We start from the raw sequence: 26896 nt of genomic DNA on the forward strand, positions 1-26896 counted from the left end.
ATCGATAAACAGCCATTCCTGAGGCCCTGAGAGTGGGTCCCTATCCCGCAAGTACAGTCACAGGCACTTCTGCCCATCTAGGCCATGCTGAACTGCTCGTGTCATCGACCCTCATCTGGACCATGATCCTCCCCATTCATGTACTTACCCAAACTTCTCTTAAATGTTGCAATCAAACTCGAATCCTCCACTTCCACTGACAGCTCATTCCACACTCTCACCATCTTCTGAGTCATGATGGTCCCCCCTCAAATTTTCCTTAAATATTTTACCTTTCACCCTTAACTTATTTCCTGTACTTCCTGTCTTATCCAACCTCAACAGAAAATGCCTGCTTCCATTGACAATATCCATTCCCATTAACATTTTGTACACAACTATCGAATTTCCTCACGATCTCCTTCACTGCAGGGATGAAGTCCAGGTTGATGCAACCCTTCCTTGTTCCTCAGTTCCTCAAGTCCTAGCAACACCCTTGTAAATTTTCTCTGTGCTCTTTCAATCTGCCTGATATCTTTCCAGTAGATAGGTGACCAGAACTGCACACAATACTTCAAATTTGGCCTAACCCACATCTTAGACAACTTCAAGACAACAGCCCAGTTATCTGATTTATGAAGGTCAATGTGGCAAAAGCACATGTCAGGCAGCACAGTAACGTAGTGGTTGGTGCAACACTTTACAAAACTAACTGTAAATTAGGGATCGATTTCCCATGTTGTCTGTAAGGAGTTTGTACATTCTCCCCGTGACCATGTGGGTTTCTTCCAAGTGCTCTGGTTTCCTCCCACATTCCAAAGACTTTTGCTTAGGGTCAGTAAGCTGTGGGCATGCTATATTGGCACCAGAAGTGTCGTGATACTTTCAGGCTGCCTTACACAATCCTCGCTGATTTGACTTGACACAAATGACAGATTTCGCTGTATATGAGAAAGTCTGCAGATGCTGGAAATCCAAAGCAACGCACATAAAGTGCTGGAGGAACTCAGCAGGTTAAGCAGCATCTGTGGAAGTGAATAAACTGTCAATATTTAAATTTACTCTGGTCTTTGAACTTAGTTGGTGTTACAAAATTATGAGAGACATAGACATCATAGCCAGTCAATGATGCCAACCTCCATTCTTTGTCAGGTCTCACTGATGAAGATGAGGCCTCAATGGGAAGACCAGATACAATAAATGACTGTGGTGGATTCAGAAGTAAAGAGCTATGTCACCTGGAACTACCTCACCTGGAGGGACTGTTTAGGTCTCAGTCGTTTGATAAAACAGTTCTTTACCTAATTTCTGATTGTGTTATCTGTGATAAGACTTTAATTTCACAGCACTTAACATACTTTATTATAAATCAACTTCTATATTGAAGGTCGTCCTGAATAGAATGTGTTTTATCAAAGATAAACTGATCATGAGGACAATTATATTTACTTCTCATGTGGAATGATTGTATCTGTGTCCATGTGACAATGATTCCTTGAGTATAAATATTAGGGCTCAGAAGCCCGATGTCAGATTCTGAAAGGAATCCAATCGATTCAACATGAAGTGGTTACTCCTTGCCTTTGTATGCATCCAGCTCTCTGATGCCGTCATCAGGTAGGATCATTTTAACCGAATCTTAACGGTTTTGGCAATTAATTTTTCTCCCCAAGGAAGAATTACAGATGATGACATTCTTAACCCATTTTCCATTTTACAGAGTTCCTTTACGTAAAGGAAAATCTGCCCGAGATGTTCTTCGGGAGAAGGGATTGTTGGAAGATTTCCTCAGGAAACATCCATATGATCCCTGCACAAAGTTCAAAGGTGCTTGTTCCATTGAAACTTTGGCATCAGATGAGCCTATGACCAACTACATGGATGTAAGTAATCCTTGACTGCTATGATCTGAAATGTGGGGTGAAGGAACTCTTGACCTTCTTAATTAAAATGGTGTAACATTTCTATTGTTTTTGGAGCGAGTTCCTATTTGAAGAGAAGAACAGGAGGTGCAGAAGGAATAGTCCCTTCAGAATGCTGATCGGGGGAGCAGTGGTGGAATCCTGTAGAGTCTGATAGAAATGATGGGGTATGATCCATTGAATGTGGAAGCTAGTCAGGTGGAGGGTGGGGACAAGAGGAACCCTATTCCAGTTCCTGCTGGGAAAAGAGTTGGTGTGATAAGAAGTGGAAAATTGGTAACATGGTGAATTGCTTTCCGATCAGTAAAATTCCACCTAACACCTCCCAGCTTCTTATTTCATCCCGCTCATACACCCACCCACAGTTCTTCCCTCTTACCTGGACATACATATCAGCTGCTAGTTTGTACTCCAGCCTCTCTTACTTCTGTCTTCTTCCCCTTTCCTCTCCAGTCTTTATGAAGACAATCACACTTAATCCGAGTAACCGAGGACATTTTGTTTTTGCCGACAGCTGTCATACTACGGAGCCATCAGCATCGGTAACCCCCCACAGAGCTTCACTGTCATCTTTGATACTGGCTCATCCAACCTCTGGGTCCCATCGGTCTACTGCAGCCAGACACCATGCGGTAAGAAAATATTCCCTTGCTGTCAAATACATTTAAGCTCTTACATATTCCGTAAGAGCATAAGAAATAGAAGCAGGAGTCGGCCATCTGGCCCATCAAACCTGCTCCGCTATTCAGTAAGAACATGGCTGATCTGGCCATGGACTCATCTCCACCTACCTGCATTTTCCCTATAACCCTTAATTCCCCTACTATGGCAAAATCTATCCAACCATGTTTTCAAAATATTTGCTGAGGCAGCCTCCTCTGCTTCTTTGGGCAGAGAATTCCACAGATTCACCACTCTCTGGGAAAAGCAGTTCCTCCTCACCTTCACTCTAAATCTACACCTCTGAATCTTGAGGCTATGTCCCCAAGTTCTAGTCTCACCTACCAGTGGAAACAACTTTCCTGACTCTATCTTATCTATCCCTTTCATAAGTTTATATATTTCTATAAGATCTCTTCTCATTCTTCTGAATTCCAGCAAGTACAGTCCCAGGCAACTCAATCTCTCCTCATAGTCGAACCCCTTTATCTCAGGAATCAACCTGGTGAATCTCCTCTGCACGACCTCCAAAGCCAGTATATCCTTCCTCAAGTATGAAGACTCATACTGCCTGCAGTACTCCAGGTGGAGACTCACCAGTACCCTGTACAGTTGCAGTATAACCTCCCTGCACCTGAATTCAATCCCTCTAGCAACGAAGGCCAACATTCTATTTGTCTTCTTGAGAACCTGCAAACAAACCTTTTGTGATTCATGCACAAGCACTCCCAAGTCCCTCTGCACAGCGATATGCTGCAACTTTTTACCATTTAAATAATAATCTGTTCTTTCATTTTTCCTTCCAAAGTGGATGACCTTGCATTTACCAGCATTGTACTACATCTACCAGACCCTTACCCGCTCACTTAACCTATCCATATCTTTCTGCAGACTCTCCACATCTTCTGCACAGTTTGCCTTTCTACTCAACTTAGTATCATTGGATACACTGCACTCAGTCCCCTCTTCCAGATCATTAATGTATATCATGAACAGTTACAGGGCCAGTCCCGACTCCTACGGTACACCACTGATTACCGACCTGAGTAACACCCCTGTATCCCAACTCTCTGCTTTCTATTAGTTAACCGATCTTCTATCCGTGCTAATACATTACCCTCAACACTATACATATTTACCTTATGGATAAGTCTTTTATGTGGCACTTTGTCATACGACTTCTGGAAATCCAAGTAAATAACATCGATCTGTTGCCCTCTATCCACTGCGCTCGTTGTATCTTCACAGAACTCCAGTAAGTTTGTCAAACAGGAAGTTTGTCCATGTTAGATTCTGATATCCACCTGGCATCAGAAGGTAATGTGATTCATACAACAGTTACAGTGGCACTGGGCGATTGAAAATTATTAAAAGACGTGCCAGGTTAATTGGCATTGTAAATTGTCCTGTGATTAGGCCAGGGGTTAAATGAGTAGGTTGCTAGGCAATGCAGCTCGGAGGGCCAGAAGAGCCTGTTCTGCATTATATTTCTCAATAAAACAAAATAAGTAAATGGAACCTGATGTTATTCAGTTTTTCAGCTTATTCCTAGGCTGGCGAGTAGAGATACATCTCTACCAAAGAAACTGTAAGGTGCTGTCATGTTCGCTAGCCTAGGGTAGCTCCTGCTTAGCCCCCGATCAGGGTCATGTGAAGCCATGGGGGCAGGAGGTGGATGATCCTACGAGCAGCTGGTGCATATCACAAGTCCTGGTTGTGTGTCCACTGATACCAGTCAGAACAGTGTTGATAATGACTGGGGTCACCCATCTTGTAAAGACACTGCCCAGAAGAAGGCAATGTCAAACCACTTCTGTGGAAAAATTTGGCATGAACAATCATGGTCATGGAAAGACATCATAGGACACACAATGGTGAAAATGAATCTATTTTGTTGTCCCATCAGAAGTAACAATGATATTAATATATTTACCAGTTCTGACACTGAGGTAGGGCCCTCTGGAGTGTTAGAGAATAGAGGGACCTAGAGATACAAGTACATGTTTCCCTGAATGTGGTGTCACAGGTAGACATTGTGGTGAAGAAGGGTTTTGACATTCTGGCCTTCATCAGTCAGGGTATTGGGTATAGAAGATCAGATGTTGCTGAGGCCGCAGCTGGAATATTGTGTACAGGTTTGATCATCTCTCTACAGGAAAGATGTTGTTAAGCTGGAAAGCGTGTGAAAGGGAATTATGAGGACATTGCTGGGACTCGGTGTACATTATATGTTAAATGAATGTCGCAGCATTGAAACAGACGTTGAATTGTTTTGCTTCCATTAATGAGTCAGTCCATGGACGTGCAGCAGACAGCCTGCAAGTGTTGTCTTGCTTCTGCCCCCAGCGTGGCGTGACCACAACTTAGTCTCCCTCATGTCTTTGGAATGTGGGTGGAAACTGGGGCTCTGGTCGGGTGAGGGGTAGAATGTTTGCAACTTGGCTCAAGGGAAAATCTCAGAGTCTGCCAGCCCTGCGATGCTTCGTGTGCTTTTGACGAGTCTTAGGGAACGATTGACCGGGGTTTGCTAGGCACAGGGTGATATATTGAAACTTTTTGTTTCATTGATGAAATGGATGTTTCTTTGCAGTGAAGCACCACAGATTCAACCCATCCCAGTCCTCAACCTTCCGCACGAATAATAAGTATCTGTCCATCACGTATGGGACAGGAAGTATGACTGGTTTTCTGGGATATGATACTCTGAGAGTAAGTGAACTCTTCACCCTCATAACTCAAACCACAGTGATACCTCTACTACAAAACTCGGAGATCCAAACTGATACAACATTCTCAATATTATTGATGACTATTTATTTATTGTTATTTTATGGTGTTGCTTTTCTTGTATTTATTTGCACATTTCTTGTTTGCCCATCTTCGTGTGCAATTCGTTTTCATTAATTCTTTGTTCTACTGTGAATGCCCACAAGAAAATGAATCTCAGGGTGGTATATGGTGGCATATAATAAATTGAATAAATGAAACTGATGAGTGGATGTGGAATGGCTTTGCTAGGCAAGGCTTGGACCTTTGGGTTTACTTGACAGAATTCCAATTTCAAGACAAGTTTTCACCAATTTATAGCCAAAAGCATATTTGCTAATACTCAGATTTGGATTCATGTATATCAAATTATGCTGTGAAATGGTTTGTTTCATTTCACAAACCAACGTACCTAAGGATGAACTGGGGGCATGTATTCCTGTGCCAACGTAGCATACCCACTGTAACACAGAGCTTGACAATCTGAACAAACCATGTAACAACAGTGAAAGAAGCCCTGTTCCTCCCTCCTTCCAACCACCTTCCTACCCACACACCCACAGACACACAGCCCTCTCTCCCCAGGACAGGCCATCCTTGACCTCTGTGGATTTGGAGATCCGGGGCCCCTGCCATCGTTTATCACACAATCGTTGAAACTGTGCTTACAAAATTAGGTCCAATCATGAATTTAATCACAAACCTATACAGCATGGATATAGGCTCCTTGGCCCATCAACAACCGTTAACTCTGTGCCTGCATTGATCTACTCTTTATAATTCCCTGCACATTCTTCTCAACTCCTCCTTCCGAGCGTCATTATCTGAGATGACTATGTTGATATCATACTTTAAAACAGCTTCTTCCCCTCCCCTGCCATCCGACTTCTGAATAGACATTGAACCCATGAAGACAACCTCACTACTTTGCTTTACTTCTTTTTTTTTGCCCTTCTTATTTAATTTAACTCATAAATATAGACACACACACATACACACACTATATATATATATATATATATATGTATTGACTGTAATCTGTGGCCGCCTGACAGGATTACTATCTGATTTATTTCTCTTTAAATCTGTCTCACCAGCTTTCTAACCTTGTGATCAATGGACAAGAGTTTGGATTAAGTGAGACCGAACCCGGCAGTTTCTTCTCCTACTGTAATTTCGACGGTATTTTGGGCTTGGGCTATCCATCACTTTCGGCAGAAGGAGCCACTACAGTGTTCGACAACATGATGTCTCAGCATCTGGTTTCACAGCCACTCTTTTCTGTCTACTTGACAAGGTTAGCACTTTGTAACTCCTTCCTTCACTACCGGAGAATCTGTAATGTGACATGATAATTTGGTTGGTACCAACATCGCTTCTTCTTCTGACGATTCTGGTTATTTATTTTAGTTTAATGGGATTCTAGGAATTAAATCGAGAATATAAAATAGGGATGATGTTCAAAACTTAAAAAACAGATGAAATTTACAGGATCTGGTCCAACATGTCAGATCAGGGCTGATGACGTTAATTGAACTAGAACTTGAAAATATTTTGGTCTCCAGTCAGATAAAGATGTCCAGCATTCTCAGAGTTTTATTGTTACTTCAGCTTGCACAACTCACTTAAGGTCTAGAGTGACTTGAATACGTGGATAGGAAAAGCTTAGGAAGACACGGAACAGACGGGGGCAAGTGGGATTGGTGTAAATGGTGAGTATGGATGAGTTGGAGTAAATGCCCCTTTTCCATGCTGTGTGACTCTGACTCTATAAATGCATGTTTTTGTTGCAATATTAATGAAATTATTCCTTTAAAGATTTAAAGATTAGCTTTATTTTTTGCATGTATCTTGAAACTTGCTGATGTGTTTCAGGGATGTGCTGGGGACAGCCTGAGAGTGTCACCTCACTTCTGGTGACTACACATCATGCCTACAACTTACTAACCAAAATCTGTACATCTTTTGAGAGTTTAAATCTGAGATATTCTTATTTAACGTTGTTTTCCAGGACAAATGGTGAATCTGGAAGTGAAGTCCTTTTTGGTGGAATTGACTCAAGCCGCTACACTGGCCCAATCTACTGGGTCCCTGTTACCCATGAGGCCTATTGGCAAATTGAGATCCAGAGGTAAGTGGTATCTCCATCTGAGGTATTCTCTCACTGATCGGCCATTGATGATTAAGTTTCAGTGAGTCGAACCAGTTATATAGTTAGAATTTATAAAGAAAACAATTGTTAGATACATGATGAGGCTACAGTGTGGATGGAGGAGTAACTCCTGATATTCCATACGGTGACATATATGTACTTTGATAATAAGTTTAATTTGACTCTGATTCTGGCAATAAATCCAAATCAGCATTTTTGATGTTTCTCTCTCAGAGTGACGGTCAATGGCCAGATTGTGGCTTGCCCTCAAGGTTGCCCTGGCATCGTTGATACTGGAACTTCTCTTGTCGCTGTTGGCGGAAATTACATCGGCAATATTCAGCAAAGCATTGGAGCAACTCCGAGTTATTATGGCCAGGTAGGGGCTGATTGGCCAGTGGTCTGTACTCAGATGGCAGCTGTAAATTCAGTATACAGTCAGCACATTGAGTTAATAATATTATATGTTATGCCAGCAGCAGTAATTCTAGAAAGAAACGGCTAGGATTAACATCTCCATTGACAATGTGACAACCACAAAACACTGGAGGAACTCAGCGGGCCAGGCAGCTTCTATGGAAAAGAATAAACATTTAGATTAGCACTGTTATTTTGAAATAACTTAGTGTGTTTTATCATCATTGTACATTCAGCCTTTCTCTATTTGTAGTAAAAGCATTAAAGTATGGAAATACACATTGGGTCAGGCAGCATCTGTGGAGAGAGAAATAAAGAAAAGAGAGACTTTAGATGCTGAAAATCCTGATGAAGGGTCTTTGTCTGAAACATCAACTGTTCATTCCTCTCCATAGACTCTGCCTGACCAGTTGAGTTCCTCCAGCATTTAGAGCGAGGGAGAAATAAAGTAGTGATACACGTTGATGACTTGACATAAAAAGTGGCCAGTTTTGGAAAGTCTGTCGATCAGAAATGACGGATTTCACCGATGATTTCTGAGGACTGTAACAAACCTAATTATTAGATGATGAGGTCTTACTAATGTAAGATCAGAGAAAACAAAGTCAGAGTAGGAATGGGATGGAAATTTAAAATAACAACTTTCTCGGAAGTTAGGGTCATCCCTGTGGTTGGAATTAAGGTGCTATGCAAAGTGGCTACCCTATCTGCCTCTGGTTTCTCTGGTGGAGGTGAGGCCACAGAATGAACACCCAATGCACTATATTTAAAAAGAAGTGTGGTGAGGATGTTTTCAATAGTCTAGGACCAGAGAACACAGCCTCAGGAGAGAAGGATATCCTGTTAGAACTGTTATGAAGAGGCATTTCTTTAGCCAGAGGGTGGTGTATCAGTGGAAGTTGTTGGCAAAGTTGGCTGTGGAGGCCATGTCAGTGAATATATTTAAAGCAGTGTAGACAGTTTCTTGATTAAGGGGAAGGCAGACGAATGGGGTTGAGAGGTAATGTAAGTCAGGTATGATCAAAAGGCAGAGAAGACTGGATAGGCTGAATGGCTCAGTTCTGCTCCTATGTCTGATGGTGTAAATATTGTTGCTCTTCTTTCACAGTACACCATAAATTGCAACAATATCGGCAATATGCCTGATGTGGTCTTCACCATCAATGGATATGACTTCACTCTGCCTGCCTCAGCCTACACACTGAAGGTACGTGATTCATCAAACATACAGGGGATGAGAATTTCAAGGGATGCATTCATTAACCTTGCACGGTTTAATGATCATTTAATGAGTGGACACTTGACCTGGTGTTAATTGCTCTCCATTTCCTTCCAGACCAGTTACTATAACACGGTCAGCTGCTCCAGTGGATTTAGCGGCACTGGTGGAAACCTTTGGATCTTGGGAGATGTCTTTATTAGAGAATATTACTCCATCTTCGACAGAGGAAACAACCGAGTGGGATTGGCTAAGGCCATCTAACTTGCCCCTCAATATTCCTATTGAAGGTCCATCCCAGTTCATATCTGCAGGTTGACTTAAGCCATCTCATTTGTCATCTGACCATACAGTATCAAAGATCAGGGTGTCACTTTCAGAATCCTGAAGGTGACACCACCGTATAGAATGCTGGGTTTTTACTTAAAGGAAAATGCAAAAAGAGGGAGAACTAAAATAAACGCTTGGCCTGGATGGGATTTTAAAGGACCAATCTATGAATTTTGGGTCTGGACTGGATATGCAAATATTGAGATCATGTAATTATGCCTCTTCTCAGATTGTGTAGCACCTTTCCTCTCTTCTTTCCTGATTTCCCTCTTCAGTTGTGATTTCCAGTGCTTCACTCCTGAACCATTCTCAGGGAGTGAAATCTGGTTTGATGTAAACGTGAGCTGAACATCACACAGCCTATTGTTCTATCCTGTGGGATATATCTATAAATAGTTCGTAAAAATGTTGAATAAAATCTAATCATGATTTGCATATTACCAGAATTCCAGTTCCTTTTTCTTTGAATGTGTGTGTGTGTGTGTGTGTGTGTGTATAAAAGCCTCTGGAAATACACACTCCGTTTAGTGGACAGAACAGAACAGAGCAAGTATTAAAACATTTACCTCGGCATGCACAGGCCTCCCCAACTGTAGTGCAGTACAGTTCCTACTCGTTCCGCAGCACTATTCACACCTGTTGGTGTGTCCTCAATGTATTACCTCCAAGCCCCATTGAATGCTCTCTTTTTATGCTATCCCCACTGATATGAAACACTGCAGTAAGTGGACAAATACACTGTGCCTGTTTAAACCACTGAATCAGAACTAATCTTCTCCTGTCACCACTCTTCACGAGACCCACCCCTGTGTTCACCAAACTTTCATGTTCCCACTGTAGTTTTGTATTTTCATGGTTGTGTCCCCATTGTGGAAATCGAAGCTCTGCTACATTCAAGGCTACAGTGGTGGGGAGATATTTGACACACACAAGGATTAACTTTTTACAATACAGTTAAGTGATGGTGAGCTTGTTTCATCTCTCATAACATTTCCATTATATTATATCTGGTTATCTCGTGAAAGCTGTAATGAAACAGAGAACAAAGAATGTCTAATAGAATTGTAGAGTCATACAGCAAGGAAACATTTCCTTCGGCCCAACAGGTCCATGCCAGCCCAGAGTTCCATCCAAGGTCATCCCATTTACTTGCAGCTTGCCCATAACCTTCTCAACCTTTCCTATCCATGTATCTGACAACTGTTTTTTAAAGATAAAGATTTGCTTTCTTTGTCATTTTACATGGAAACATACAGTGAAATACATAATTTTTGCCAACAGGTGATGTGCTGGAGTCAGCCTGCAAGTGTCGCTATGCTTCTGTCACCTAAATAGCATGCCCACAAAGCACAGCTAGCTGAAACTAGAACGTTCAACGTTCATACCATTGGTTAGCAGCTCCGAAACAGAGGACGGGATTTCCCGCTCTTCAAACTTATGTTTGGTCTCATCATGGAGAAGGCTGAGGGTAGTCAGGTGGGTGTGGGAATGGAGAGAAGAGTTAAGTAACTTGGAAACAGGAATCCTAGATGTCCATGTGCACAGAGGGTAGGTGTTCCCATGGCAAACATAAATATTTTGGTGGCACAGTCATACAATGCCATCTGATTCTTTTAATCTCACTCAGAATAAATGATGGCTGGCTGGTTACGCAGTGGCATCAGCGCCGGACTTTGGAGTGAAGGCTCCCGAGTTCAAATCCAGCCAGCCCCCTTGCACGCTTTCTGTCCCTGCTGGGTTGAGCATTCAGCTAGCAACTTGGCCTCACAAAAGTAAGAAAGCCTGCTAAAAAAACATCGTCACAGTGGCGTCCTGATGACTCCACTCAGAGTTAAGGGCTTTCTTCTTTTCTCCTTCAGAATAAATGATGCACAATGATTATCTTTACCTGCCAAACGAAGCAGCAAATTACTTTTTATAACCCCAGAGAACCAGCCAGACGTTTGCAAGAATACATGATGTTGGAGGATATGTTTTTAAATCCTTTTCCGACAGGCACTGGCTGAGTCCAGGTGCGGAGTAATGGCAGACTCCCAATGCAGAGACGGAAACAAAAGTTATACATAAGAATTCCAAATGAACATCGGTGGCTCGACTGAGCAACACTGCAAGACAAATCATTCTTAAATCATTGACCCCACAGAAGGCACTTTGCAGGAGTCCACTTTATATAATCACAGAATGCAGTAAACCTGTGCCGGTCACAATTAACTTAACAAAAGTAAACAGAAAGCACCAAGGTTTAATGAACTTAGTTATGTCACAACCATAGATTCAGCAGCACAGCAAATACAGCAATTCTGCTCGTGAATATGCAGGTGTCAGCTAATTATTATTTCATTGTGATGGTACTTAACTTCATTCTTTTTGTCGTAGTCTTTGTTGAGGCTTGACAAAAGCACAGCAACATTTCGCTGCCTACGTGCATTTGGCCTTGCCTGAGAAATTAGATGGTCATCTCAAATGACTCTGGAGAAAAGCAATATTTGTTTTATATGACAAAAGCACAGCAACATTTTGCTGCCTGCATGCATTTGACCTTGCCTGAGAAATTGGACAGTCAAGTCAAATGACTCTGGAGACAGGCGATATTTGTTTTATATTTAATTTCTCCTTTCAGCTGTAGTGTTGGCTTTATTTTCCATTCTCCATGAGAGTTTTGGTTAACAATCTTGTTTGGCCTAGTATTTATTGTCTTTTTTTCCCTCTAACTCTGCTCGCATTGAAGTCTGAGATATATTGAATGCAGTGACAATTAGTAAATACAGATGCTCGAGAAATCTGGAATCCCACCAGTCAACACTGTAGAGGCCTGCAGAGCTTATGACAGTACACCCCTCCCTAAAGGCAGCACCTGATGGCTTAGGGATCCCTGGGGAACTTGAAATAGGGCTAGTAGACCCAAGACGGACCTAATGCTCTCAAGACAGGGCTGAAAAATTTTGAAATGGACCCGATGCTCTCAAGACAGGGCTCAAAAAATTTGAATCAGATCTGACGCTCTTCAGTAGGGGCTGGAAAAATTTGACACAGATCTGACAGTCTTGAGACAGGTATGGAAAACTCAGGACATTGCAAATATAATTTGCAAAAATTTGAGTACCATAGGAGAACTAACAAATTTATCAATCCAGAGACACTTGGAAAAAATCATGAATGTAGACTTGGGGCACTCAGAACATAGTCTTGGGATATAAACTGATTAAATAAGGCACTCCCAGCTCCAGCTGACTGATATTGAAGCAGCTCTTGTACATCCATTGGGTCCATTGATCATGGGATCCATATGTCACAGTAAGTGCTGGCAATGATGGAACCCAGGTGCAAAGTAACGACGGGCTCCCATGTAGAGACAGAAACAAAAGGTCCACAGAACATTGGAGCCATTGCTTAATGACACCGCAAGACAAGTCATTCTCAACACACGTACCCTGCAGTGAATGGTAACCAGGAGTCTGCTGTACATAACTACAAAATGCGGAAAACCAGTGCCAGTCACAGTTAAATGAAGGTTAAGCAGAAAGACAGGGGTTTAACGACTCTATTTAAGACAACAATGAGTAAATACAGGTGTTTGAGAAATGCAGAAGCCCAATGCTCTATGGCATGCTGCAGAGGCCCCCAGGGCTCATGACAGCAGAGATGGTCTACTTGTCAGTATTTGGGTAACAAATGGTTACAAGAACATTACTATTTAAAATGAAGTTGTTTTTCAAATATCTTTTTAAAAGATTAATATTAATAAGTTTTTGAACAGGCTTTCTAAAATACTTCATTTATTTCAATCTGTCTCTATTAGACTTTTATTAATAGTACCTGAATAAATGCATGTAAACAAACAACAGGACACAGCCTTTTTCCATAAAAAAATGGCCATAATTATTGTTACCAATTCATTAATTAATGATAATCTCTCCTTAAACTTACCCCACTACACAACAGAATTTCTTTAGATGATTATCGCCGATTTGGACACACACTCTCAAAAAGGTTCTCCACCACTGGGCTAATCTAAACTTGGTTCCACCAATGTCGAGGAGGCCACGTCATCAACACTGAATGACGTCACCCAGGGTGGAAGAGGTTCGAGGATACACTTACCTCCCCTGAGCCATCCGGCATTCTTTTTTAGCTCTGAGTTACTTTGGTAAAGCAGCCAGAATAATCAAAGACCCATCCACCTCAGGCAATGTTTCTTCCCTCCTCTCTCATAGGGCAGAATCTACAAAACCCTGAAATCCTGTACCACCAGGCTCAAGGACAGCTTTTCCCTGCTGTTCGAAGACTATTGAATAGTTCCTTAGCAAAATAAGATGGATTCTTGGGCTCACAATCTACCTCATTATTATCTTTTTCTTTATTGCCCACCTGCACTGTACTTTCTCTGTACTCGTAGCACTTTATTTTGCGCTCTGTTATTGCTCTAACTTGTAATATTTCAATACATCATGTAATGAATCCATGCACAGTATACAAGACCAGTTTTCCACTGCATTTCACTCATTATCATTATCACCATCATCATTACATGCCGTGTCATATGACATGGATGATTGTAGTCTCATGACCGTGATTATTCTTGGCAAATTTTCTTACAGAAATGGTTTGCCATTGCCTTCTTTGGGGCAGTCTTTACAAAACAGGAGACCCTAGCCATTATCAACACTCTTCAGAGGTTTTCTACCTAGTGTCATCAGACTTGTGATGTGCACCAACTGCTTTTATGACCATCCACCATCTGCTCCCGTGGGTTCCTGTGGTCCCTGATCAGTGGTGGTGGAGGGGGGGTTTGCTGAGCAACTTCTGCACCTCACTCAAGGGTAACCTGCAAGCCAGCAGAGAAAAGGAGCATCTTACTCCTCCTTTGGTAGAGACATATCTCCACCCCACTGCCCAAGGTACAGTTCTGCATATCCAATTACAGGAAACGTGGAGGATTTGCAGGGGGATCAGAAGAGGCTCACCAGGATGCTGCCTGGATTAGAGAGTATCAGCTACAAGAAGGGATCGGGCAAAATTGAGTTGTTTTCTCAGGCGCATCAGAGGCTGAATGGAGTCCTTATAAGATAATGAGACGCAAAAACAGGATAGCTTGTCAGTTTTCGTTCACAGTGTAGAAATCACCAGTGCTAGAGGCCAGGCATTTAAAGTGAGAGGATGGAAGTTTAAAGGAGGTACGAGGGGTCCGTGTTGCTGCCTGCTATGGAAAGCTGTTGGAGTTGCTGTGAAGGCAGTGTGCAATCTAACAATGAGTGATTGTCTTGGATGTCTTTTCTTGGTTGCAAGACCCTGCTAGACATTGTTAATGTAGAATACTGTAAGTACGGTTCAATGGTTTGCTGGAAAGACCAGCCGCTGGAGAGCTGTGCAGCCTTGGTTCTAGCGTAGGGTCACAAGGACATGCATTTAAGATCTTTACACCTCTCCCCCCCCCCCCACCACCACTGCAGAAATTCAGCACATGTGACATTAATAAAACAATTCCAATTCTGACGTCTACAGTCTTTCTTCTCCCCAGAGGCTGGGTCATTCCTTGTTTCGTAGTGTGTATCTGAAATGTACCAAAGATAAGCAAAGCAAGCAATTACAATCTCTTTGCCTCCTATCTATTCTAATGTATGATTATTTTACAGGGTGTAACTATTATATATTTCTACTTCTGATGTTGTGTTCCACAATGATTAACTCTCAAGGAATGCATCTTTCACATGGTTTTGATAGAGTACAAAAAACATCCCCCATGTAAAAATTATCTAAAAGCATTCCAGCGTAATCCAACCCTTTTTGCTAATTCACACCTCACTTCCTTGGTGACTTTTCACTGGGTTGGTCTTTGTACAGTTCTCTGGTCCATTATAATCCAATCCCACAAACTCTGACTTAAAGCTGCAATTCCTGAGTCCAGTTTGATGAAGTCCATCAGGATGAAGGGAATAATCTTTGTTCTCTGGTTGCTGCCCTTTTCAGAGTGTCTTAAAAGGTAATTAAATCTCTTCTTCAAACATTTACACTTGTTGATATAATTTGGCACCATAAATCAGTGTAAAAGAAAACTACAGATGAGGGAATCTAAAGGTTATTTATGATAACTTCATGATTTTTCTGGTTTGTTTCAATGTCTTATAATCTGTTTCGCCCTAGCAAGTAAAAACTTCAAGTCAGTTAGAATTAGGAGAGAGCTGTTGCCTCACAGCACCAGAAATCTGGGTTCAATCCTGACCTTGGACACCCTCTGTTTTGGTTTGCAAGTTCTCCCTATGGCTACATGGGTTTCTTATGGGTGGTCCAACTTCCTCCTATATCTGCACATCAGGAGGTCAATTGGTGGCTGTAAATTGCCCCGGTATGTAGATCAGTGATAAACGCTGTCTGTTAATCCTCTCTATAGATGCTGGCTGATTTGTGGAGTTCCTCTAGCGTTATGTGTTGTGAAACACCGCGGGAAGTAGAGTCATAGAATCATAGAAAAGTATAACTCAGAAACAGGCCCTTTGGCCCATCCAGTCATTTTGAACCGTTTAATCTGCCTCGTACCATCGACCTGCACTGGGACCATTGCCATCCATACCCCTACCACCCTCGTACCTATCTAAACTTCTCTCAAGCGTTGAAGTCAAGGTTGCATGCACCAGTCGCACTGGCCTCCACACCCTACACTACGTTCCACACTCTCATAACCCTCTGAGTGAAGAAATTCCTCTCATATTCACCTTTCAACCTAAACCCGTGACCTCGAGCTGTTGTCCCACCCTACCTCAGTGGGAAACATCTGCTTCCTTTTACCTACCTATGTACCCCTCATAATTTGTATACCTATCAAATCTCCTCTCAGTCGTCTATTTTCCAAGGAATAAAGTCCTAACCTAATGAGTCTTTTCTTATAACCCAGGTCCTCCAGACCCAGCACCATCCTTATCATTTCTCTTTGTACTCTTTCAAGTAGGTGAGAATGTCAGGAGACTGAAACACGGGGTGAATGTAGGATCAGTATAAATGTGTGGGTGATGGCAAGTTGGTAAATTGGTTTGTTATAGTCATGCGCAAAGAGGCACAGTGAAAAACTTATCTTGTACATTATTCATTGAAATCAATTCATTACATTGTGTGTTGAGGTAGTACAAGGTAAAACAGTGACAGGCATCTAAGACCAGAGGACACAGCCTCAGAATGGAGATGAGGAAGAATTTCCTCAGCCAGAGAGTGATGAATCTCTGGAATTCATTGCCACAGGCAGCTGAGGAGGCCAAGTCATTGATTATATTTAAGGCAGAGGTTGATAGGTTCTTGATTAGTCTGGGTGTGAAGGGATAAGGGGAGAAGTCTTCAGAGAAAGCAAAAGAAGAGAAAGGCTCAAGTTTTTTTTCTTGCCTTCTTTCACTAGGATGTTAGTAGAGTTGTCAGGCAGGATAGTTGAAGGGTCATCTTGCGGGATATGCGGAGGCAAGGAGACGTCCAGTGTCCCTGTCGACTACAACTGTGAAAAGTGCATCCAGCTGCAGCTTCCAACAATCTATATTAAGGAGTTGGAGCTGGAACTGGATGAACTCTGGATCGTTCGGGAAGCTGAGGGGGTGATATAGAGAGGTAGTTGCACCCGAGGTGCAGGACACAGGAAAATGGTGGCAGTCAGGAAGAGGAAAGGGGTTAAGGAGCCAGTGCTAAGTACTCCTGTGTCCATCCCCCCTCAAAAGGGTACTGTCAGAGGAGTGGGGGGTGCCCAAAGAGGAAAGTCACAATGGTCACATTTCTGGCACTGTCTGCCTCTGCGATTAAGAAGGGAAAGGGTGGGTGGGGGAAAGAAGAGGCACACTGTGGCAATAGGGGATTCCTTAGTTAGGAGAGCTGACAGGAGAACAAGATTCCTGGATGGTATGTTGTCTCCCGGATGCCAGGGTCCAGGATATCTCAGATCTGAGTCCTCAGAATTCTTAAGTGGGAAGTGAACAGCCAGAAGTCGTGGTCTACTGTTTTCTCGAGCACCTCTGCACCATCTGCCAAAAGTGGAATTTCCTGGTGGCCAACCATTTTAATTCCAATTCCCACTGCCGTTCTGACCTCCTCTTTTGCAATGACGAGGCTGCTCAGCGTGGAGGAGCAACACCTGATATTCCATCTGGGTAGCCTCTAACCTGATGGCATGAACATTGATTAAAAAATTAAAAAAAAAAAATTCCCTCCTCCTTCCTTCACCTTCCATTTCTCACTCTGGCTTCCTATCTCTTCTCACCTCGGTGCCCCTCCTTCTTCCCTTTCTCCAATGGTCCACTCTCCTTTCTATCTGCTTGCTTCTTCTCCAGATCTTTCCCTTTCCCACCCATTTGGCTTCACCTATCACCGTCTAGTTATCCTCCAGCCCCTTTCCCCCCTCCCCCAACTTTTTATTCTTGTGTCTTCCCCCTTCCTTTCCAGTCCTGAAATGTCATCTGTTTATTCATTTCCATAAATGTCACCTGACTTGCTGAGTTCCTCCAGTATTTTTTGTGTGTTGATTAGGATTTCCATCGTCTGCAGAATTTCTCATGTTACAGATTTGTAGGTGATAGGTGGAGCAAGATGGGGAAGTGATACAAGGGAAATAAATCTTGTTGGACAGGTGTGTGGGAGGAGAGCACCAGGATGGGGGTTTCTTGATATTGGAAAAATCAGTATTCATTCCACTGAGTTGTAAAATACCTAAACAGTAAATGAGACACTGTTCTTCTAGTCTGCCTTACTCTAGCACTGGATAAGACTGAAGACAGACAGGTCAGTGTGGTAACCAGGAGGAAGATTACAATAATACGTAACCAGATGTTCAAGATGGCTATTGGGGTCTACGCCTACGTTCGCCAATGCTGAGAAGACCACATTGTGAGTGAAGAATGCTGTTGGCCAGGTTGGAAGAGGTGTTGGTGAACCCCCGCCTCTCTCGAGCTTACCAGCATTCTAGTTTTGTTCTGGATTTCATCAGGCACAGTTCCAGCTTCTGGTGTGATTAAAAACACATACCAAAGATAAGCTGAGCAAACAGTTTGATTACTTCAACTCTCTGCCTCCCATTTATTATAAATGTCTGATTATTTTACTGGGTGCAACTGTTACATATTTTTATTTCTGATATTATGTTCCACGGTGATTAAATCTCAGTCGATACAGTCTTCAGATGGTACTGACAGAGTGACTATACTTCCCCTGTGTAAAAACTTTTGTTGATGATTCATGCCCCATTTGTCTTGTGATTTACATTGGGTTGGTCTTTGTATTAGGTTCTGGTGTATTATAATTCAGTGACACAAACTCCACATTAAGTTTTTCAATTTCTGCCATTCTTCCAATCTGTTCCTGTCTATCTGCTTGTTATGCAACTGTGTTGAGGGATCTAATGAATGTCCTCCGTCTCTGGTGGTGTTCAAGGATTCCTTCATCACATCAGTAGCTTCCTCTTGGTTTTCACTACTGTCAGTCATGCAAGTCCCTGGTGAATACTCAAGAATATCATCACACTCAGATGTAGAAGGAATCTTCATTGCTGTTTTCGTAATGCTCATGTTTGTCCAATCAGGATTGTTAGCACAAGGCTCTGACTCCAGCCAACAAATAGTAGCTCTCTGTGACACTGAGGCTCGCAAGCCTCCAAACTGTAGGACAAAGTTGTGGTCCTCTTGAAGGTTCCTGTACACTAGAGAAAGCATAAGCACAGGAGATGCTGCAGATGTTGGACATCTTGAGCAACACACACAGAACTCAGCAGGTCAGGTAGCATCTACAGAGGGCATAACCAGGTGATGCTTCAGGCTGAGACCCTTCATTGCACTTGAAAGGAAGTGGGGAGAAGCCAGAATAAGAATGTAGGGAACATGAATAGGTGATAGGTGAAACATGGTGAAGGGAAAGGTGAGAGGCTGGGTGGGGAAAGGGGGAGTGGGGCATGAACAAAGAAGCTGGGAGGCAGAAGGGCTGAAGAAGAAGGAATCTAATAGGACAGGACATTGGGCCATGGAAGAAAGGAAATGAGGAGGGGATAGAGAAGGAGCTGAATGGCTGATGAGGTGAGGAGAAGAGAAGAGATGAGAGGGCAATCGTAATATGGAACAGAAAAAGAGAGAAGGATGAAGGGCAGAAACTACTGGAAGTTGGAGAATTTCATGTTCACAATGTCAGGTTGGAGGCTACCCAGATGGCATATGAGGTGTTGCTCCTCAAACCTGAGTTTGGCCTCATTGCGGCATTAGAGGAGGTCGTGGACAGGCATCGGAAAAGCAACCTGCTTGGTTGCCACTTTGCCCTCAGACTGCAGCATGACCCCGGGCTTCCTGCTGCCTGCCGCTTTAATTCCTCATCACACTTCGACTCTGACCTATCAGCTTGTTCCCTCCCACACTGCTTACATTTCGGCCCACTGCAAACTTGAGTGAAAGTCACCTCATCCTTTATCGGGGCAGCGCCACTTTTCACACCCAATTTCAAATTCGGGCACGGGGAGAGTGTGCAAGGTCCTTACAGGCAGTGGCAGGAATTGAACCTGGGTCGCTGGTTCTGTAGAGCACTGTGCTAACCACAATTCTACCGTGCCGTCTTGCATGACACCCATGCGGATAATTTCATCACATCAGTATGCACAAACGCAAATGATAAAAGAATTCAGTTTGAAATGTTACAGAGAAAGTGCAGTGCCGGCAGATTATAAAATGCAAGGCTATAATGAAGTGGATTGTGAGGTTCAAAGTTCATTTTAATGTACTAAAGCCCCACTCAATAGTCTTATAACAGCAGGATATAAGCTGTCCTTGATATAAGCAGTACTTGCTTTCTGGTTCTTGTATCTTCTGCACGATGGAAGAGGGGAGAAGAGAGAAATGGGTCTTGGAATACATTGTCTGCTTTACCAAGGCGGTGAGAAGTGTTGACACAGTCTATAGAGGTGGGGCTGGTTTCCGTGATGTGAGTTGAGCTGTCTCCATAACTCTGCAGTTTCTTGTGGTCCCAGGCAGAGCAGTAGTCATACCAAGGCGTGAAGTGTAAAGGTAAAATGGTTTCTATGGTGCATCAATCAAAATTGGGAAGGGTTGACAGTGACATGCCGAATGGCCTCCTCGGGAAGTAGAGACACTGGTGTGCTTTCTTGATCATGGTCATTTCTGCCCTCACAAGTACTTCTTCTGTGATTGGCTCAGCTCTTCTCTCTCTATAAGTATACCCAGCCCTGCTAGGCATGTCCCACAGCCCTGTTATTGGCACGTCAACACCGCCCCCTACAGATTCTCATGCTAGTTGCACATCTCCTGGATGTCCGGTAGTCGTAGCCCGATGGAGGCCTGTCCTGGAGTTGGAGGACTCTCCGTGTGTGTGTGTGGATGGGAGGGAGGAAAGGGGCTTGTTTTTGCTGTTTTTTTTTTGTTGCTTGCTGTGTTGTTCCGCTGAGCATCGTGGGCTGTCTATGTTGGCGCAGAATGCGATGGGACTCTTGGCCCTGGCGCATGTGTTGGATGTTAACACAAATGACACATTTCACTGTATGTTTCGATGTAAATCTGAATCTGAATCTGATTGGAAGTATATCTCCAACCCTTCACAGTTGTTGGGTCTAAACCCCTGGGACTCCCTCCCCAACAGCTCACTGCTTGATGCACCATCAATAACTCACACTGAGACGTAAGGCGAGATATCGGCTTTTATTGACTGGAAGAAGGAACCAGCAGTGAGTGACCATCATATTACATCCTGGAGAATGAGGCAGAGGATCAGACCTCGATCGCTTTTATACAGGGGCCTGTGGGAGGAGCCCCAGGAGCAGTCAGAAGGGGGCGTGTCCAGACAGGCACATAGTTCACCACATTCACCCCCCCTTTGTTTGAAAGAGTCCCCATGTGGCGAAGTTTCTTACAGGTCAAGTCTATCAGGTGGTCGAATCTGTCGCTGCGATCTACGTAGCACCGGCTGTGATTGCACCGATGCTGGCAACATTGGTGATTGCACGGGAGACGGAGGTTGTGCTGGTTCCAGCTCATGCATGTGTGAGGCACCTGGTATATAAGTGTCATGAGGAGTCCATGTAGGGCCTGGTGAGCACGGTGTCACCTCAGGTACAGGGTTCATAGTTACCGGAGAGTGTTCAGGGTAGTGGTCTGCTGCACCTGCGGGCGCCAGGTCGCGGATGGAGACTGTATCCTCCCGCCCATCAGGTAAGACCACGTAAGCATACTAGGGGTTCGCATGCAGAAGGTGAACCCTCTCGACCAGCGGGGAGTATTTATTGCTCCTCACATGTTTCCGGAGCAGCACTGGCCCCGGGGACATCAGCCAAACTGGTAGAGCGGTCCCAGTGACAGACTTCCTGGGAAAAGAGAATAGGAGTTCGTGAGGGGGGGGGGTGGGGCCACCATCCGACCACCTGGGTCCCCCAAGGGCTTGAGCTTGGCTCAATGATCCCCTCCCTGAGCAACCACTGCACCGGTTTACAGTCGGGGTCAGGTTGGCGAACAGCGGCGGGGGAGGGACCTCGAGAGCGGAGAGACTGCAAGTGGTGTCGGTAGCGCAGCTGTCATGTTGGATGGGATGTGTGTGTCGCTGTGTGTGTGTGGTCAGTGGTGATGAAGTCCCACAGAACTGAGGATTCCGGACAGTGAGTGGTGGGAGGGGCCCGTCATATACCATAGTCACACTTTCGAGATGGCTCTGGAAGTCCAGCCCCAATAGCACAGGTGCGCACAGTTTAGGCATGATCAATAGCGCAAAGTTCCGATATTCTGTGCCCTGCATCACCAATGTCGCTACACAACCCCCCCGGATGTCTGTGGAATGTGACCCAGAAACCCAAATGGATCTTCTGACTTACTGGCCGTGTTGCGAGTCTGCAGCGTTGCACTGTGTCCGGGTGAATGAAACTCTTAGTGCTGCCCGTGTCAAACAGGCATCCAGTCCTGTGCCCCTCCACCCGGATGTCCATCATGGACCTTGCGAGCTGGTGTGGGGCACTTTGGTCAAGGGTCACAGTGGCCAGAATTGAATCACCGTCGGGATACCCAGTAAGCATCGGAGGGCCGGGGGCGGGGCATGCTGACGTCGACAAAGATGGCCGCCCACATCCGGGCATGCAAGATGGCGGCCCCCACGTTTCACCCGCAGCGCTGCACTCCGCTCGCAGTTTAGACTTACAGACCTCGGCGAAATGGCCCCGCTTTCCACAGCTGGAGCAGGTTGTTTCTCACGCTGGGCAGCGTTTACGAGGGTGCTTTTTATGGCCACAGAAATAACAAAGCACAGGCTTCTGACGGGCTGCCGCTGTGGTCGGGTTTGGGGAGCTCGTGGAATCGTGACTGGCAGCGGCGATTTCGCTTGTGGGAGCCGGCGGTGGCGGGGTCTGAGGCGTCCACAGAACCGGCGGGGAATCGCGTGACTGGACAGCGTCGGCGTAGTGCAGCGCAGCTTCCAGAGCGTTGGCCGTCTCGATCGCCGAGCGTAAGGTAAGATCGGAGTGTTCCAGCAGTCGCTGGCACAAGTACACTGACCTCAGTCCCGTCACAAAGGCGTCTCGCACCAGCAGCTCCGCATGCTGTTCTGCCGTGAGCGTCTTGCAGTCGCAAGCTCAGACGAGTGTCTGTAGTGCTCGGAGAAACTCGGCGCTCGATTCTCCAGGCCGCTGTCGCCGGGTAGCTAAACGATGTCTTGCGTAGACGGTGTTCACCGGCCGCAGGTACTGTCTTTTGAGGGCGTCCAGTGCCCCTTCGTAGGTCGGCAGGTCTCGGATAATGGAATAAACTCAAGAGGAGAATTCTGTACATAACGGCAGGGTCAGTCGCACAAAGCTCCTCCAAGTATGATTGGAAGCATGCAACCCAGTGTTCAAAAGCAAGAACAGCTTCAGGGTCTTGAGGGTCCAAATCCAACCTTTCCGGACGTAAAACAGTTTTCATGTTTTAAAACTTTCAGTCAATAAAATTGATGCACCATCAATAACTCACTCTGAGATGTGAAGGTGAGATATCAGCTTTTATTGACTGAAGAAGGAACCAGCAGTGAGTGACCATCATATTACATCCTGGAGAATGAGGCAGAGGATCAGACCTCGATTGCCTTTATCCAGGGGCCTGTGGGAGGAGCCACAGGAGCAGTCAGCAGGGGGCATGTCCAGACAGGCACATAGTTCACCACACCGCTTGAAAGGTCATAGCGGTGGCTCACCACTACCTTCTCAAGGGCAGCTAGGGCTGGGCCTTGAAAGCAATGTCAAGGTTGTAGTTACAACACTTCTTCCACGTATCGTTGCAGAATTCCACTGAAGAGATACAAGTCCATCAAGCAAATGATGAGGGAGAAAGGGATCCTGACGAACTTTTGGGAACATAACAAGCTTGATATGGTACAGCAGGGTCAATCCCAGGAGTGTTCTAGACTACAAGCGTCAACTGAGCCCCTTCTCAACTACATGAATGTAAGTACCTCTGGCTGCCTTGTCTGTGCCGGCTGTTTGAATTATGAACGAGATAATATGCATTAGTGCTGTCCAAATGGAGTCATAGAGCACAGATAAAGGCCCTTCAGCCCCACCAATCCATGCTAGCCACAGTGCCCACCCAGCTAGTCACCATTTCCTGCGTTCAATCCACATCCCTCTAAGCCTCATCTCTCCATGTACCTGTCCAAGTGCTCCTTCACTGAAACCATTGTCCCTGCCTCAACCACCCCCTCTGGCAGCTCATTTCACCCTCTGTGTGAAACATCTGTTCCTCAGATCTCTTTTAAATCTTCCCGCTCTCACCCTAAACCTAGGGTCTCTAGTTTTGTGCTTGGTTCTGTGTTGTACTTTTCTATGACTATAAGTGAAGAAATAATTTCTTGCCTCAGACCTTAATGGCCAAACCGCTAATATTCATGACTAGGAATTTTGTTTTAGAAATCGCATCCAAGGGTGACATTATCCCTGCTTTCTGTTCGAATTTTGTATTTGTTTATGAGATCATGCTTGAACAGGGGCTTTTGCAAAAATGTTATTTATAGCCAGATAAATTTATTCGTGTTTTTTTTACCAGTCTCAGTATGCAGGAATGATCTCTATCGGCACACCCCCTCAGAACTTCACAGTCATATTTGATACCGGCTCATCCAATCTGTGGGTACCTTCAGTTTACTGCTACAGTGCAGCCTGCAGTAAGTACAAAGATACTATCACTTCTACAGAGTCAATGCCAAGGTGGTGTTACTGTCTCAGAGAGGGGCAGCACCGTAGGATAGTGGTCAGTATAACGCCTCACTGCTGCTGTCTGTAAGGAGTCTTTACACTCTCCCTGTGGCTGGGTGATTTTCCTCTGCGAGCTCTGGTTTCCTCCCGCATTCCAAAGACTAGAGGGTTGGCAGGTTCGTTGGATACATGGGTGTAACTGGGTGGTGTTGGCTTGCTGGCCTGGAAGGCCCCGTTACCGTGCTGTATCTCGAAATAAACAGGATAAACGGAATAAACGGTAGCGTAGCGGCCAGCGCAATGCCGGGACAGCTTGGAGCATCAGAGTTTGGAGTTCGACACTGGCGTCGTTTGTACGTCCTTCCCATCAGCGTGCGGGTTTCCTTCACGTGCTCCGACACTCCAAAGGCGTACCGGTTAGTAGGTTAATTGGTCATTGTCAAATGTCCTGTGATTAGGCCAGGGTTAAGTAGATGGGTTGCTGGAAGGGCTTTTTCTGCAATGTATCTCTAAAGAAAAAGAAATAAAATAAAGTTATTTTTGACCCTGATTAGTTATGTTTGATTCTGACCACAGTTTATATTTTGCCTTTATGACCATGTGGGACTTCCTTGGGATCTCTAGTTTCCATCCACATCCCAAAGATGAGCTAGTGTGTTATTTGGTTGCTGTATATATAATGGGTGGGGGGGGGGGTTCATCTCTACCAAAGGAGGTGTAAGGTGCTCCTCCCCTCCCTTAGGGCAGGGTATAGCACCTCTTTAGCCCCCTGATCAGGGTGATGTGAAGCCATGGAGCAGGTGGTGGGTGGTCGCTTGAGCAGCTGGTGCAGATCACAAGTCCTGGTTATGTGACCACTGACACCAGGCAGACAATCTCTGAAGAGTATTGATAATGGCTGGGGTCGTCATCTTGTAAAGACACTGCCCAGGAGAAGGCAATGGCAAACCAGTTCTGTCGAAAACTTTGTCAAGGTCAATCACGGTCATGGAAAGATCATAATCACCCACATCCTATGGCATGGCACATAATGAACGAACATATATATAACCCCTTGATGGCAAAAAGAATCAGAGGGGCATTACTGAAGGAAAAGGTGTTGTAGGAATGAGGAGGGGTTGGGATTATAGGAGCCAACATTGACCCAAAGGGAAAAGTGACTAAGTAAATAAGTTCCCAGCAGTAGACAATCTGCAGGGGAAACTCAATGGGCTGAGTGGCTATCTATTGGGGAAAAGAACTGTCAGTATCTGAGGTTCAGAAAGGTTCTGGAAAAGTAACATCAGGAAGGGTCCCATCAACACTGCTCATGGACTGTTTGACCCAATCCCATCAGGGAGGAGGCTATGTAGGACCCCCAGACTCAAACACAGTTACTTTCTCCAAGTATAAGGCTGATCAACACCTCCACCCACTAACTCCACCACCACTTTATTATTTCATGTCATTCTCCTAATGTACAGCCTAGCATCACATTGTGAACATAAAAAAATCTATATAGATAAGCTATCTTATATTTATTGTGTTTTTATGATTATTATGTTCTTTATTTTCTGTGATTTTTTTAATGCTGTATCAGATCTGGAATAACAATGATTTTGTTCTCCTTTACACTTGTGAACGTGAATTGGCATTAAGCAACCTTGGATCTTGAAAACACTTACTATCCCCTCCCTGACAGGCATTCCCTTTAAAATCAAGCAATATCAATCACTTGAGGAGTATCAGAAAAGCAGGAGGACACTTCAGAAGGAAATCAGGAGGAATAAAGAAAGGCGTGAGTTTGCTCTGGCAGACAAGGTGAAGGAGAATCCCAAGGGCTTCTACAGATGTATTAAGAGCAAAAGGATAGCAGGGGACAAAATGGTCCACTTGAAAGTCAGCGTGTTCATCTATACATGGAGCCAGAAGAGTTCGGGCAGACCATAAAAGGACTTTTTGCATCCGTACTGACTCAGGGAATGAACAGAACCTATAGAGCTGAGGCAAAACTGCAGTGAGATCATGGACGATATACAGATTACTGAAGAGGAGATACTTGCTGTCTTGAAGCAGACTAGGGTGGATTGATCCCCAGGGGCTGACAAGGTTTCCCCTCGGACCTTGTAGGAAGCTAGTAACTGCAGGAGCTCTGACAGTACAAGTTCAAATGTCCTTAGGCACAGATGAGGTGCCGGAGGAGTGGAGGATAGCTAATTTTGTTCTGTTGTTCAAGAAAGGCTCTAAGAATAAGCCATGAAATTATAGGCTGGTGAGCCTGATGTTAGTAGTGGGTAAGTTCTTGGAAGGTGTTT

At 44.4% G+C, this 26896-nt stretch overlaps 2 protein-coding genes across 3 annotated transcripts in view; both read left to right on the top strand.

Annotated features, from left to right (window-relative positions):
- Nucleotides 1-1540: 1540 nt before the first annotated feature.
- Nucleotides 1541-9379, top strand: LOC132381012 (pepsin A-like). The gene is made up of 9 exons (XM_059950091.1): nucleotides 1541-1596; nucleotides 1700-1862; nucleotides 2416-2533; nucleotides 5152-5270; nucleotides 6425-6624; nucleotides 7339-7458; nucleotides 7714-7858; nucleotides 9005-9103; nucleotides 9233-9379. Exons 1-9 carry the CDS (start codon nucleotides 1541-1543, stop codon nucleotides 9377-9379), a joined length of 1167 nt encoding a protein of 388 aa, XP_059806074.1.
- Nucleotides 9380-15281: 5902 nt separating this feature from the next.
- LOC132381011 (cathepsin E-A-like) overlaps nucleotides 15282-26896 on the top strand; it is a 44725-nt gene continuing 33110 nt past the window's right edge. Inside the window, exons 1-3 of one of the 2 annotated variants that reach the window (XM_059950089.1) lie at nucleotides 15282-15425; nucleotides 23693-23855; nucleotides 24454-24571. In XM_059950089.1, coding sequence (XP_059806072.1) covers nucleotides 15355-15425; nucleotides 23693-23855; nucleotides 24454-24571 — 352 coding nt within the window. In that variant the 5' untranslated portion in view covers nucleotides 15282-15354. Of the gene's footprint in view, nucleotides 15426-22787; nucleotides 22888-23692; nucleotides 23856-24453; nucleotides 24572-26896 lie in introns of those variants that run through there. The other variant, XM_059950090.1, reaches the window with a different exon arrangement.

Source organism: Hypanus sabinus, chromosome 25 (genome assembly GCF_030144855.1).
Source record: "Hypanus sabinus isolate sHypSab1 chromosome 25, sHypSab1.hap1, whole genome shotgun sequence".
NCBI classification, from domain to species: Eukaryota; Metazoa; Chordata; class Chondrichthyes; order Myliobatiformes; family Dasyatidae; genus Hypanus; species Hypanus sabinus.

What these genes read in the sequence shown, in the direction of transcription:
- LOC132381012 (XM_059950091.1), top strand. Translation starts at nt 1,541, where the DNA reads ATGAAGTGGTTACTCCTTGCCTTTGTATGCATCCAGCTCTCTGATGCC. An exon ending in TGGGATATGATACTCTGAGA is followed by an intron (nt 5,271 to 6,424) that starts GTAAGTGAACTC and finishes CTGTCTCACCAG; the next exon opens with CTTTCTAACCTTGTGATCAA. An exon ending in TTTTCTGTCTACTTGACAAG is followed by an intron (nt 6,625 to 7,338) that starts GTTAGCACTTTG and finishes GTTGTTTTCCAG; the next exon opens with GACAAATGGTGAATCTGGAA.